The sequence below is a fragment of the Dermacentor albipictus genome, unplaced genomic scaffold (genome assembly GCF_038994185.2).
Source record: "Dermacentor albipictus isolate Rhodes 1998 colony unplaced genomic scaffold, USDA_Dalb.pri_finalv2 scaffold_65, whole genome shotgun sequence".
Lineage (NCBI taxonomy): Eukaryota > Metazoa > Arthropoda > Arachnida > Ixodida > Ixodidae > Dermacentor > Dermacentor albipictus.
The window spans coordinates 150,292-166,486 of NW_027225619.1; the positions used below are offsets into that span (position 1 = coordinate 150,292).

The window sequence follows — 16,195 nt, forward strand, 5'->3', positions numbered from 1 at the left end:
ACAGGTTGACAGCTTCAGTGATTTTTTCTCGTCTGTTTTTACGCGAGATAACGGTATGGTTCCGCACTTTGTAGATACCTTAGATAGGGTCCTAATAGAGGATATAGTAATTAGTGAAGAAGGAATTCTTAACTTGCTCCTCAACATTATTAAAAAATCGCGTGGACCAGATGAAATACCCAACGAATTTTTATACAGGTATGCAGCGTGGGTTTCAAAATATCTTGCCATTATATTTCGCTCATCTATTACTACCGGCTGTTTCCCCAGTCCTTGGAAGCGTGCCAAAATCGTACCAATACACAAAGGCGGCGCAACAGCAGACGTCAACTACCGCCCAATTTCCCTTACCATCGCATGTTCAAAATTACTGGAGCACATTGTATCACAACATTTAATTAAATATCTGGATTACCATAATGTATTATAGAACCGTCAACATGGGTTCAGAAGAGAACTCTCCACGACAACTCAACTTATCGAAATTGTACATGAACTCTCCAAAACCAATAATTCACGTGGCCAAACCGACATAGTGTACCTAGACTTTGCAAAGGCGTTTGATAGAGTTTCTCTCCCTAAGTTATTACATAAAATATATGCCATATTGAAAAATCCCGCAATCACGAAATGGTTCGCGTCTTACCTTCATTGCAGAGAACAGTATGTTCAAATTGGAAACTGCCAGTCTGTACCCTCACTTGTAGAGTCTGGTGTACCTCAGGGCACGGTAATAGGACCACTCTTATTTCTCGTATTTATTAATGATATGCCTAATGACATCACTGTACCATTGCGCTTGTTTGCGGATGACTGCGTCATTTACAACAAAATTCAATCAAGACAAGGCCAAGAACTTAACTCAAATCTACAAAAAATTTAAAAAATGGTGCGACGATCGGCAAATGGTCATAAACCCTCAAAAATCAGTGTCTATGTCTATTTCACGTAAAAAGTGTACCCTTACTTACTCGTACTACATTGATGACAACAAACTCGAGAACGTTGAAAAACACAAATACTTGGGTTTAACCTTTACATCGGATTTACGCTGGAATACACACACAGAAAATGTGTGCATGAAATCGCTTAGAGCCCTATGGTCTTTGAGGCGGAACCTCAATCGGGCAACCCCTGAAATTATATGTCTTGCTTACAAAACTCTAGTAAGACCAATTATTGAGTATGCTAAAATAGTTTGGGACCCACACGCCATAACTAACTGTTCTAAACTTGACCGAACACAGAGGCTAGCCGCCATGTTTATATTTAATAAATATAGTCGCATCTGTTCTCCAACAGAGTTATGTCAATTAGTTGATCTAGCACCACTTGAGTTCAGAACTAAATACGGCAGATTAAAATTCCTCTTCGAAGTTATTCACAATCAAGTAGATATTAAACCAGATGATTATTTTGAGCTTCCTCTGAAGGCGTCAACGAGGCATCGTCATAGTATGTACATTCCTCCTCCACTCGCCCGCAATGATTGTTTCAAGTTCAGTTTCTTTCCTAGGGCGATAAAGGCTGGAATTTGTTACCCGGCTCTCTTGTAACCTCGAAGTCCTGAACTACCTTTTTGGAAAGTCTTAAAAGCCCAATTTTATGTAATAACACATAGTGAATTACCCAATATGTATGCATTTATTTTTACATGTGTGACTCCTATTGTGTCTATGACGATGCGGTGCCAAATTGTGAATGGTTTCTTTATTACTTTCCCTTGTATGTTGTAGTTCATACTTTTCGATTATAAGACAAGCTTTGTGAGCCAAAGCTTGTAGCTTGGTCGCATTCTATTTATCTTTTTGTTGTTTTTATTCTCCACTCCTTTAATAGCCCGAGGAGGGCTGACAGTATCAATGAATGAATGAATGAATGAATCAGGAACCATAGCAGGCGAGCCTACAAACATGAAATACATGGTAATAAAAGTGCACGTACAAATTGCGTCTCAATAAGGCAAACAAGAACCGCAAAAGAACAAGAAAAGTGTATGTATATATATATATATATATATATATATATATATATATATATATATATCACATGTCTCGAGGGCATGTGCAGCAATACACAGAAGACATCATGAAAGTGATAGCAAACGAGAACAAAAACTACAGTAAACACCTTCACGATAAGCAACATGGCTTACAAGAGTTGCAAAGCATATTGTCTGAATAAGACTGCGTTACAGATTGCTTTACTTGGATTCTAACGTTATGTGAACTGAGATAATGAGTCTGCAGAAATTACTGATGGATCAAGGCGGTTCCATTACCTTATCACGAGGGGGAAGCAAGAGTACATGAATGTGTCATTATGGCCATGCATATTCTGTTATAGCGCGTACATGTTTATGTCCTGTTGACCGTGGCTGCGAAAAACATACGCAATTTTTAAGGTCTATCTTATAATAGTTTTGAATCAAGGTAAATAAAAATTTGAGCCGTGCTTGTTTCGCTCTTGACGATAGTGTCGCTAAACCCGATATAGCCGCAAGATTAGTGGGTGAGTCTCTGCGCTTATACTTGCTGTAAATAAACCGCAGCGCTTTTCGCTGACCTTTTTCCAGTTTCGTTATATTAGTTACTGAGTGGAGAAACCAAACTGTGTTAGTCTACTCCAAAACCGGTCTGACGAAAGTAGTATATGCGAGAAGCTTAGTCGACGTAGGTGCGATGCGGAGACATCTGCGGAGATAAATAGCTTGCCTAATGCCTTCGAGGTCACGTTGGCAAGGTGCGCGTCCCGTCTCAGGTCAGAAGTTAGAGGGATGCCTAAGTATATCTGCTGGTGATCTTTTGTTCGCATTGCGCCATCAATAAAGTACGGAAAATCATGAGGTCGTTTTTACAGCTACGTTTCAGAGTACGTTACTGCCTACGTACAGCGTAGGTTACTGACCTCCAGTAACGAGCCAGAAGTTTACCAAGAAAGTCAATCACTGGCGCCGTCCTTACGGGATTCTTGCACTGGTTGAACGTGAGGAGGAATCCACTGGAAAGAGAAATGCCACAATAAGTTGAGCACCAGAAACAATGGATTTTCTTATACTCTTACTACGTGGCGTACTATCGCTCCTAAATCTGAGTGCAGATGGAGCAGCTCTATTCGCAGCTATTATTATTTCCCCATCTATGATATGCTAGTTTGATGTGTACTCCTATATCATTACCATGGTGTACGCGTCATTTTGCAAACATGTAAAGTCACGGAATATGAATTTCAACATAAGGTATACCACAATATCTACTTTCATGACAAGTCGGTAATATGTTCATTTCATTAATGTATTTTTGATGCATCGCGTAGACACGGCACGAACAACATTAAAAAGCTTCAGGGCCCTGCCAAAGAAACGGGGCAAGACAAACTTACATTCACTAATACACGTGATACCTCTCAACAAGTTGTTTCCCGTCTATAGGAAAGCGTCTCTGGATTCCTCACGATCTTTAACCTAGTTCAGATCTGCAGATGAGAATTATGGTCTTGCACTTCACGTCTAACATTGCGTAAATACAAATAATTTGGACTGAATGAACGAGTAGCTATAGTTATTTCAATCATATTATATTTCACGTCCTGTTTACCACACTGCTTAAGTACATAGACATGTACCAACAAGCTATCCTCGATATCCTCGTGAGAAAAATAAACACTTTATTAAACTGTCGGTGAGACTCAGTTGCCATGCCGCTACACTGCTGAGAACAAAGTCACATGTTTGATGGCCCGTCCCGCACCATCCCTATTACTGCGCCTCTCAAACCCCATTTGTTGCTTTGGGACGTTAAATTACATCAATGAATCATCAAACATTTATCTGCAAGAGGTGGCTGGTTGTGTATGCTTGGTATTCTTCAAAGGAAAAGAGCTCACAAGGAGCACACTAGCGACAATAAATTACGAGTAAGAATACGAATGCGAACTCATTATTATGACGTCAGAGAACTGCAAGCTTGTTTCTTTTTTTCTCTCTGTCACTAGATGGCCATAACAATAACGTCAGAAAAGCCGAAGGCACTAGCTTCCCGCTTTAAGCAGTGTAGTTGAAGGCGTCAGAAGGTAACCCATAACGGTGTTGAACCCCTTACCTAAGAAAAAAAAACGAGTCGACGCAGAGGAATGAGTTGATCACGGGCTGGAACAGCACATTTCCAGCCATACTGAGAATGTTATTTCCAGAGCCTGCGCATGCATAAAAAAGTCACACAACACAAGAAGACGGCACTTGTTTTCAGTTATTTCCGTTAGAATCACGAAAGAAAAAAATTGAAAATTTCTGATGTATTTATATTTGCAATGGCTCAAGAGCATTCGTGTAGAGTGAAGGAAATGATCCTTTGCAAGTGCATCCCGAAACACACTGAAACGTTCTTTGTATCGGCAGGAAGAAGGAGGAGGAGAAATAGACGAAAAGACAGGGAGGTTCGCAAGTTCTAGGCAGGGACCAACATTGGACAGTTGGGCCTTTCGGGTGTCCAAATTGTCCAAATTGGACACGCCAAGATTCGACAGTTTTCTGCGACACGAAGGTAGCCCGCGAAAGCATACAAAGCGTGATGTTCCATGGACAAAAATTAACATCTGATCTCGGATATTTCGCTCACCACCTCCACGACAAGGGGCACAACGTACTTTCTCAATGGCTCCCGGGACACTGCGGTGCCATTGGGGATGACGTCTGCACGTGGGAGCAGTCAGTGCATTTTGACTCTCCTTCCACTAATTGCCACTGCAGCTAGGCAACACTGATGTCTCGTGAATGTGCTTTCCTACTGTGGGACTCAAAAGCTATGCCTGGTCGATATTTGTTGTTCCATTATATAAACCTATGTCTGCCATCTGGGTTGACACGACGCGAAGAGACTATGTTGTAGTATTTGTTGAACGACCCTGCGTTTTTGAACTCATATGCCTTTCTCACTGGACCGGCAGACAACCCCATGGGCGACCGATGTAACTGTGGGGAGATTCTCGCACGCCTTTTCGTTACCCACCCAGTTATAGTGCGGAGAGGTAAATTTTGTGCGCAGTGCTTCACAGACTGGAAAATTCTCTACTCTTACAAGATAAAGTTTAAGGTCAGTGTTCGCAAATGTACTCCACATAAAATTATAACTGTGCTGATCAGGTTCTTGAGGACTATGGGCTTAGAGACTGAGAGAGCTGCCTGTTATCGATAGATTGTGATTGTGCTCCTCTGTGCTCTTTCTTTTTCTATGCATTTACCTCTTGCCTCCGTAAAAGTCGCGAAATGAAACAACCTCTGGTTAACCTGCTTACCTATCTATCCGTCTTCTCTTGTTGCCCAACTTTTTGTTTTTCTTCTCTTTCTGTTAATGTTAATTCTGACTGCCCAAACCACAATTTTGCACATCGCCTCTAGCGGCCTACAGCAGCGAGCGATTGTTTGTTTTGCTCTCTGTCTGAAAGTCCAAGTCCAGAATTCAATTCATCATTAAAGTTGGGTTCATTCGAATCGAATTCTACTCACGGCCATGACTCGGCTCAGTGCCGCCAAATCAAACAGCACGTAAGGACGCCGCAGACGACCTGCTTCCATCTCATTTCATTGCAGCTCAGCCACGTTACGCTTGTCTGCGGACTGATTCAGCGAGCAGTTAGTTGGGCAAATGCAGCTTAAACAGAAATCCTCGCATATCTGTGAGCTGTGTAGGAAAGCAGCCTATATGGAACTGCGCCGTTTTTCCCCGAATGACTAAACCCAAAGTTAACAACGGAAAAATTTCAGAAGAAATAAAGATTCAACATGAGCAGCTGGCACTCAACACATGGGCGGTACACTCTATTTTGTTTCACAACCGAAAAGCTTTTATCTTTTTACCAGAGTCTCGAATTGTTGGAGCCTACAGAAAGCTATAAAATACGGTGTAACTTTAAAAGAGATAAACATTTCTTGAGAAGAATACCGGAAGAGCTGGAATCTGTCAGTGGTTGCATGAAGTTGTCCTGTAAAGCAGGCCGACTTGATAAAATGTGCTGCAGGTCTGCCAAGTACACGGCTCGCATGCATGGTTGCAGCTAATAAAGACAAAAAGTGAGTCACCTGGTGAAGTGACCAAGACAGACGCTATACCACACCGGCATCTGCTTAAGGAGCAGGTTAGTAGAAAGAATTTGAAGTTTGTCACAAATAGATTGTGTTTATTTAGGGTGCCTTAAAATACTGTCGTGGCTTTTTCTCCCAAAAGTTCATTATCCTAATAATAATAGTACGGAACAGCTACTACTATTGAAGAACAACAAGCCTACCACGTTCTTGAAGACGAAGACGACGATAACTGTGCGCGGGCTGTTCGCTCAGGCCAGTACCGTGCATGCGCCAGTAAATACACCTGCACATAAAGGATTTCGCTTGCCTCTTTTAAATAGCAAGGTTTGCTAAGCTTACACACAAACATTTTTCTAGACTACCTTGTGTAAGCATTCAGCTACACGCCAATAAATTACTTACAAATCCCAAAGTATTGCACTTGACTATGTCTCTGGAGTGGCGATGATTCTGGCACATGGCCGTAAGGAGAATCCCCGAGGAAAAGGCACCGGGAAGAACGAAAAAAAAATGTCACGCGCAAAGCGCTTGTCGCTCATCTCGATGCTTGCCTTCCGAATGCGATCCATCAAGGTCTATTTTGAGCCCATGAAGGACAGAAAGATTTCTCCTTTGCAAGTAGTTTAATGTACGAATAAAATGGGAGTGATGTCGTACGGTACGTGATCTGCTCGGCGAAGGCATATGTGTGACCGACGACAATCCAGAAGACATTGAACGTTCGGATGCCATGAACAGCCTGCAGGTTCCTATTGTGGCGGTCATCAGGGGTGTGTACTGTAAGCAGCTTCTGGGTGGCTCTCAGGAAGGACATGTCCACCAGCGACTGCACCATCGGCTCTGGAACAATATATTAGAACTTTTTACTATGGAGTTAACAACCGAGCACTACCGTTCCACACCTTCATGATGCCATCTATGCATAGGGCTAACGCGAAACCTCAGTTGATAGCCGGAAAGGGTGGTAGTTGTTATATGCTTAAGCATTTTATTGTGTGCAAATATTTCTGCATTTATCTACTGCTCCCGCACAGTATTAAGAAAATATAGAAGGAAGCTATGTTATTGTTCACTCCCTGGGAGAAGGCGAGCAGAGTTATAATGTTACACGTACTGCGCGGAATTACTATTTGCTGGTAATTACGCGCTACTGTGATTTTCTTGGCCCTCAGCAAATTTTTCGGTGAGGGAACGTGAAAGCGTCAGTAAGTGGGGAACAAAGTCGGCTATTATGCACGTGAATGAGGACGAAAAATGGGCATAACAATAATGTGCACTCGTAAAAAAGTCTACACCCTTTGGCTCCTATCTTGTCCCACAGCAATTATCATAATCTGCCTTGCTTGAGTTTCCTTTATTTACCGCTGCGAGCCTGGTACTTGCAAGTCACGAACGGCTTGCGCGGTATTAGCGTGACACAGTATTATCAACAGGAAAGTAGCGAGCACTGAGTTTTCAAGAAAGGAAACGCAAGCAAGGCAGATGACGATTATAGATGCAGGAAAAGATAAGCCACAAAGGGCGTAAGCATTTTTAAGAGTGTGGAACGAGACAGTAGTTTGCAGCGATTAGGGTAGCTCATTAGGGTAACAATATTTAAGGTAACACACAGAGAAACTCTCTGTGCTGTCGTGTGTGTACGTGTAGTTCTGCCTGCGCTACAACGAATTAGTTGGCAAAGTTCGGTTTGGGTAGAAACTAACATCAATGAACCGCTGCGCGGACTTACTTTTCATATAAGCGTGGCATCTCCAGTTTTCGAACAGCCGGTAGCCTATGTCGGCCATGGTGGCCATCAAGATTAACACGACGAAGAAGCCAATAATCGCTCTGTGTAAAGAGGAAGCCAGGAGAAAAGACGAGAAGGTTAACTCAACACTGGCTGCAAATCCAAGCTTTTTTTTTTTCAGTTAAGATGTGAACACGCGGAAAACATGTGAAGACACTGTTTTCTTGATAAAGAAGCAAAATACATATCTTACGGCAGGACATCCTGTGCGATTAGATACATTCCTATTTCGCATTGATCGCAGACGTATCGCCGATATTCTTCTATTGTAAATATTATAAGAATGATTTATTTATTTACGACTGATAGTATGAATAGTAGACTTCGTTGCCGTGTATGTATGACTCACTAGGTCCGATACACTGATGCTGTCATCCTGTTCTCACATAAGATCAACTCGGATATTTGTGCTGTAGGAAATAAGGAGGCAAGAGATAACATCGAGTACAAGTGGACACAGAATGAGCAACTAAGCTGCTTGTTAATGTTATATGTTGGAAATGGCTTCTCACTCGGTCAAAAGTGTGTTTAGTGGCGAATTAATATTGCTTATCAGTGAAGTGTTTAGACAGAAAACACACAACTCCGGCTTAAGTGGAATTATTCAGTTTGCAGATTACAGACTCAAGACCGACATCATTCTAGCCGACTCTCAGGATAATTAGAATGTGGAAAAGAATCCATTTTATTTATGCTTAAACGTTCCTTAGCGTATGTATGGAGGAAAAATGATTTTAGCTGTCAAAGGCTTGTTTTAGTCATGGAGCACATTTGAAAGCACTCACAGAAATGTCGATTGACAAAGCAGAACGCATCCGCTTACATTGCGGCTACCTGGTCTTTGTTCATCTTGTGGTTGTCTTCTCGAACTTGGCAGTTGAGCACCGTGGCGTTGAGGTGAAGGTATGTCTTAACTGCACAGAATGGCAATTTTTATTTTATTCGAGGTAACAAGAGGACAGGTTTATGGGGGGGAGGGGCAGTTTCTCTGAAACATACAGTGTTTTTTTAGCTGCACCAAATATTCAAAATTAGCACAATAGAAATCACAGTAACGTTTTATTTGCGATTCGAGTACGCGGATTGGCAGCCATTAGATAAGGGGCAATTTCCGTAATTACGCGCGTAATTAGAGAAGTTATGGCAATTACCTTCCTAATTATCAACAATAGGGGGCTACAGCAAATGAGTGCCTCGGGCTCGTACTCGACACTACCTAGCCCAACGATCAAATTTTGAATAGCGATGTTCCCATGGATGCTACGCAAACAATCAGTTCCCCTTGGAAGGCTCCTTGAAACCAAAAATGGCTGACAAAAGAGCACCTGTGTCGTTGACGTCACCGCCCTCCAATTTTTCGTCACTTCTCCCAGGTCACCGGCGGTCTGGCCCCGCCGCCGGGCCGCCTAATTTACTTCGCCATACCGCTGGGCGACACGTATCCACTTCAACCGACAAAATGCCGTTTCAGGCTTTTGGATGAGAACAACGTTTAGTCAAAATTCACGTTCTCTTTGTAACCTGTCTCAAACGCGCGCGTGCGAGTTGTGTAAATGAAATCACGTAAATTAAAACAGCTAAGAACTCACCGAGTGTAGGGAAAGAATGCAATGCCACATGGTCGACGCTACAGACTGATATAAAGTCGTGCCTGCAATATCTAAAGGCCCAAAGAGCGGGTTCAGCCCTATAGCGGCAACGAGGCGCCCAACGGAATGACGAAATAAATTTGGTGGCCCGCTGGCATTGAAGCGCTAGGCCAATGCCGCAGACAGCACGGTGATAACGCAAGCTGCTCGCGGGTTCGGACCAATGGTGACCCCAGAGACGATAAGAAAGGTGGGGAGAGGGGGGGGGTGCAGCTAAAAGTTTGGTTCTGCTAAAAACACACCCTGTATAAATGTAAAATCAAGAGTGGGGCTGATAGATGGAGTAGCACACTGTGGAATAAAGGTTATAAACAGGGATAAGGTGCCTCAGCAAGGCTGGCCAACGTTTCGATAGGAGGACCTATCTTCGTCAAAGGCGGCCTCGTCATCCTCGGCATGTTAACTTTAAAGGGTTAGTACAGCGACGGCACGTGCGGTTGTTGTCGGTGGCAGCTGGTTGTTAAGGGAGAGACTTCAAAGAGAATGAGCGGTGTCGCCTGACGTCTGTGAGCATGGTTCCCAAAACGAAGGGACAAGAGCGGGAGAGTGGGAAGGCGGGGTAAAAAAGGAAAAATAAGGAAAAAGAAAAGAACAAGAGAGGGAAAACAAGGAAAGAAAAACAAGGGCATGGGGGGGGGGGCAGGGCTTGGGGGAGCGAGAGTTAGGGAGCATTCCGGGGTGTCGTTGGCGGCCTCCTTTTGAGGCTTTAAAGAAGACGGTCAGCCGGTCAGTGCATGAGTAACAAAAAAAAGGAAATATATGTCATTTAGCACACCGGTTCTGGTAAGCTCAAAATGTTTTGAGACTGACAGTGCCATTTTATAAGCGAAGTGGAATTAAGTGGACTTTAAAGGTAAAGTATGCAAGGATAAGCAAACAGGAGCCCAAAATAAAGAGGGGCTCCAAGGAATTGCTGGGAAACATTTCTCTTGTCAGTGAGTCGTCAAGAACAGTTCGCGAACCGAACAAGACGAAAGTGCTGGACTAAAAAAATTAAGAATACGCTGGATACCACATCGCAGGGTACACGCTGATGAATGCAGCAATGTTATGTACAGGCAAGTTACACAGAATGAAATTGACTTTCTGCCACATAGGCTACATATATTCTACAGACAGTTACAGAAGAAGAAATAACCAGGCAACTAGTGAATACCTATAGGAGCTACCTCTGGTCGAAACAAATAAAGGCCACCCCCCTACTCCACCAGTTACGTTACAACGTAAAACTGTCTCATTGGACACTAAGCACATTGCACCGAGCGATTCATCCATTGATCAATAAATTAATGAATAAATTAATAAATCAATAAATATCAATCAAGCAATAACTCAACACAGTCTGAGTATATATTGATAAAGTACACTGGTAATAAAGATAACTGAGTTTAGGAAGCGTTCTAGCACAACCTTATTTTGAATACACCGCCGCGAACATTCATGTAGGCAGAAAAATTTACATTTGTTCAAGAAATTGATTAATCAATCAATTAATTGTCTATTCAACGTACCGGGGAACTACCTTAGGGTATGAATGCTGGCGCGCAGCTGGGAAAACAGCTGGGAGAAATTTTATAGGGAGGAACAAAATAGGAAAAGAAAGAAATAAATTTGGAATAATACGAAAAAAAGAAACACAAGAACATTAAAAACACAATTATGAGAAAGAACACCGTACATTTAACAAAGTGCATGGTAAATTCACGACAAATGGAAGGGAAGAAATTTTAATAACACATAGGAAAGTTGCCAAGACACAACAATGAGAACCTCGGAACCATAATATGACAGCATGTCATGAAAAATATCAAGATTAACAAAATAAGTGCGAAGATATTCACTCGCCATCCCGGCCCTGCGAAATTAGATGTCCAGCGAAGCTGTTGAAAACCACCACTACAATTGCTCAGTGGGGTATGCAATGCTTTATTGCTTTGGAGGTAATGGTAGTAGTGGTAATTCAGAGTAATCGGAGTAATGGTAATTTTGACAGTACGCCGCCACCCATAGCGGTGCTGCAACAACATTGAAATAAGTTGTTAGGCTAGTTCATTGCATACGTTCCGGGAAACGTATACGGGGAGAGCCACGTGATTCGCACTGTTATCACGAGCACCTTATCACCAATAATTGTGGTTCGGATGATTGTTCTAAGCTTGTTCTTTATTGAAAGGTATGCTGTTCTGTATTTGATATGCGTGATTGCAAAGAATGTATGCACTGCCTGCTTCACTTTGCTGACTGCTTGAAGTCTCTACCTTTCGTGGGTACGAGCCACTGATTCTGGCCCTTCACTGCCGCCTGGACCGGCCCACATTTTTGCTGACGTAGAAGGACATGAAAAGTGCCGATCCACTAGAGGCTACCAGCTTCGCTGTGAAAGAAATTATATTCTATGCACAGTTTGGCGCTGGGTACGGAAGGCAGGAATATGAAAAGGTCTATGCAGTGCGGTAGTCTTACATGAAATTCAAAGCGCTATACAGCTGAAAAATTCGGGGCAGGCAAGGATACCATGAAGTTTGAACGCACATAGGAGATCAGGCCGATTACATCGGCAACAAAATGATGATAGCGGTGGTAATTTAACAGTGCAAGAACAAGATCTAGTGGCGGTGCTAATAAGGCGGTGGCGGCATATGCTGAAAAAAGTTTTTCTGGGTCCGCTCTACGGTGTCGCTGTTGGATATAAATGTGCCGAACCATCGCAGGTCAATGACCCGTATTCCACTTGAAAAGACCGATTATTGTGTACAACCTGGGGCGCGATCGGAGATATTTTGTTCGATACGCGTTCTGTTCAGTTGCTGCAACGTCACAAAGTTGCAGTATGCAAAATTTGTGACAGCAGGGCGGAGAGACCAGCCAATCAGGAAGCGGTCACCTCCCCGGAAGTTTACCTCCGTCGTTTGTCGTCTGCTTGCAAACAGTATACTACAAAGCCAAATGTTTCTCGTCTTCCAATTGAATGAAATATTTATCTAAAAAAATGCATTTTTTCTTCTCAAGCCCAAACACGTTTTCAAATAGCAGTACGTGTGACTACTGCAATTTATAACTATTAGGTTCTTTCCGTCGTCCCTAGGTGGTGTCGCGCACAGCGAGAAGGAAAAAGAAAAAAAAAAACGACGGGAAGAGTGGCGCACTTTTCAAGACGCAGCGACAACATCCCAGTGGCTCGCTGGCACCGATGATGTTGTCGATTTCTCTGTACAAATAACGAATTATTTGTTTCGAGAAAGAAAAACGACGCCGGAATTCACTTTCTGTCATTTCTTCAAACGCGTTTCGCACCACCCGCTATCCTCCTTCCTCTAGAAACGCCAGCGCAACAACCTAAGTTTCCAACGGAAGCGCCATTTTCTAGAAATAAACTATGGATTGGATTCAAACGTGCCATTCCGCAGCCGTAAAGGCAGCCTGTTGGATCTAATCCAATCCACCAGACGCGCCATGCGAAGCCATATGATCGCTCCAAACTTCTCAACTCCCGTCGCGTTCGGACGAAATGCTTGGTGGGCGGATGATTGACAGGAGCGTGTCGTCATTTTGACGTCACCAAAAAGGGGGCGGCGCCCCGCGGCTGGCGACGTCGGCGCGGAGTAGGCCAATCGCCCGCGCCGGTAACCGAACGAACGCGCCGAACAACCATCTCCGATCGCACCCCTGAAGACAGGCGCTGGAGAAGTGAATTCACTTGATAGTTTCCAAACAGTACCGATATGGCGTAGAACCCGCACTGCAACGTATTTAGTGTGAGCAGAAAAACAGTAAGGTTGTATCAAACAGTACACAGAGATCAATGGTCTTAAAGAGTTTGCGGAACAGAATACCTGCTGTTTATCAAGTGAAAGTGATAACTGGGGCTTACCAATATATAAGGTGTGACCATTCTCTTTGCACCATTCAAAAAAAGAAAGCAGGTCGGACTGCAGGATGTAACACTCATCAACACTTTGAACGTTTATAAAAGCTAGGTCAAAGGCATATTAAATGAAAATAGAATTCGTAATACATGAAGAAACACCATTAAAAATTAAAAGGAGTGGTCCTGATAATGATTCTTGAGGAAAGTCGCTTGTCTTATGCAAACAAAACGTTTCCGATTGACATTAACATTACATGATCTATTAAGCAGATAACTGGGCAAGAGATTTGACAACTCCAAAGTCAACACGAAAGTACGCAAACTTAACCAGAAGAACTGAGTGGCTGACTACGTCTAAAGTTTTGGTGAGGTAGCATTCATCATCATCATCAGCCTGGTTACGCCCACTGCAGGACACAGGCCTCTCCCATACTTCTCCAACTACCCCGGTCATGTACTAATTGTGGCCATGTAGTCCCTGCCCACTTCTTAATCTCATCCGCCCACCTAACTTTCTGCCACCCCCTGCTACACTGCCCTTTCCTTGGAATCCAGTCCGTAACCTTTAATGACCATCGGCTATCTTCCCTCCTCATTACATGTCCTGCCCATGCCCATCTCTTTTTCTTTATTTAAACTAAAATGTCATTAACTCGAGTTTGTTCCCTCACCCAATCTGCTCATTTCTTATCTCTTCACGTTACACCCATCATTATTCTTTCCATAGCTGGTGGCGTCGTCCTCAATTAATGTAGAATCCTTTTCGTAAGCCTCCAGCTTTCTGCCCCATACGTGAGTACTGGTAAGACACAGCTGTTATACAATTTTCTCTTCAGGGATAATTGCAACCTACTATTCACGATCTGAGAATGTCTGCCAAACACACCCCAGACCATTCTTATTCTTTCGATTATTTCACTCTCATGATCCGGATCCGTGGTCACTACCTGCCCTAAGTACATGTATTCCCTTACCACTTCCAGTGCCTCGCTACCTATCATAAACTGCTGTTCTCTACCGAGACTGTTAAAGGTTACTTTAGTTTTCTGCAGATTAATTTTTTGACCCCACCCTTGTGCTTTGCCTCTCCAGGTCAGTGAGCATGCATTGCAATTGGTCCCCTGAGTAACTAAGCAAGGCAATATTATCAACGAATCGCAAGTTCCTAAGGTATTCTCCATTAGCAGTTATCCCCGATTCTTTCCAATCCAGGTCTCTGAGTACCACCTGTAAACAGGCTGTGAATAGCATTGGAGAGATCGTGTCTCCCTGTCTGACGCCTTTCTTTATTGGGATTTTGTTGCTTTCTTTATGGAGGACTACGGTGGCTATGGAGCAGCTATAGATATCTTTCAGTATTTTTACATACGGCTCGTCTACACCCTGATTCCGCAATGCCTCCAGGACTGCTGAGGTTTCGACTGAATCAAACGCTTTCTCGTAATGAAGGAAAACAACATCTAAGGGCTGATTGTATTCCGCAAATTTCTTTATCACCTGATTGATATTGTGAATATGGTCTATTGTTGAGTAGCCATTACGAAATCCTGCCTGGCCCTTTGGTTGACAGGAGTCGAAGGTGCTCCTGAGTGTATTTGCGATTACCTTAGTAAATACATTGTAAGCAACGGACAGTAAGCTGATCGGTCTATAATTTTTCACGTTTTTGGCGTCCCCTTTCTTATGAATTAGGATTAAGTTAACTTTCTTCCAAGATTCTGGTACGCTTGAGGTCATCAAGCATTGTGTATATAGAGTGGCCAGCCTTTTTAGAACAATGTTCCCACCATCCTTCAATAAATCTGCTGTTACCTGATCCTCCCCAGCTGCCTTCCCCCTTTGCATAGCTCCCAAGGCTTCCTTTACTCCTTCCGGTGTTACATCATCATCATCATCAGCCTGGTTACGCCCACTGCAGTGCAAAGGCCTCTCCCGTGCTTCTGCAACAACGCCGGACATGTACTAATTGGGGCCATGTTTTCCCTGAAAGCTTCTCAATCTCATCCGCCCACCTAACTTTCTGCCGCCGCCTGCTATGCTTCCCTTTCCTTGGATTTCAGTCCGTAACCCTTAATCACCATCAGTTATCCACCGGTGTTACTTGTCGGTTTTGAAATTCCTCTAGACTATTCTCTCTTCCATCATCGTCGTGGGTGCCAATGGTACTGTATAACTCTCTATAGAACTCCTCAGCCACCTGAACTATCTCATCCATTTTATTAATGATATTGCCGGCTTCGTCTCTTAACGCATATTAATAATTCTTGCCTGTTTCTAGTTTCGTCTTCACTGCTTTTAGGCTTCCCCCGCTCCTGAGAGCATGTTCAATTCTATCCATACTATATTTCCTTATGTCGGCTGTCTTACGCTTGTTGAGTAACTTGGAAAGTTCTGCCAGTTCTGTTCTAGCTGTAGGGTTAGAGGCTTTCATACAGTGGCGTTTCTTGATCAGATCTTTCGTCTCCTGCGATAGCTTACTGGTATCCTGTCTAACGGAGTTCCCATCGGCTTCTATTGGACACTCCTTAATGATGCGTATAAGATTTTCGTTCATTGCTTCAACACTAAGGTCCTCTTCATGAGTTAAAGCCGAATACCTATTCTGTAGCTTAATCCGGAATTGACCTATTTTCTCTGTTACCGCTAACTCATTGATCGGCTACTTATGCACCAGTTTCTTCAGTTTCGTCCTCAAGTCTAGGCTAATTCGAGTTCTTACCATTCTAGGGTCACTGCTGCGCACCTTGAGGAGCACGTCCACAGCTTGTATAATGTCAGGGTTAGCGCAGGGTATGAAGTCTATTCCT

The 16,195-nt window shown here is 43.2% G+C and overlaps 1 protein-coding gene across 1 annotated transcript in view; it reads right to left on the minus strand.

Moving 5' to 3' along the window:
• Positions 1-16,195, minus strand: part of LOC139053068 (nose resistant to fluoxetine protein 6-like) — a 126,619-nt gene that overhangs the window by 52,802 nt on the left and 57,622 nt on the right. The window contains exons 4-8 of the mRNA XM_070530219.1: positions 8,695-8,785; positions 7,812-7,912; positions 6,740-6,922; positions 4,101-4,194; positions 2,908-3,000 (exon numbers count right to left, since the gene is read on the minus strand). Of these exons, the coding sequence (XP_070386320.1) occupies positions 2,908-3,000; positions 4,101-4,194; positions 6,740-6,922; positions 7,812-7,912; positions 8,695-8,785 (562 nt within the window). The remainder of the gene's footprint in view (positions 1-2,907; positions 3,001-4,100; positions 4,195-6,739; positions 6,923-7,811; positions 7,913-8,694; positions 8,786-16,195) is intronic.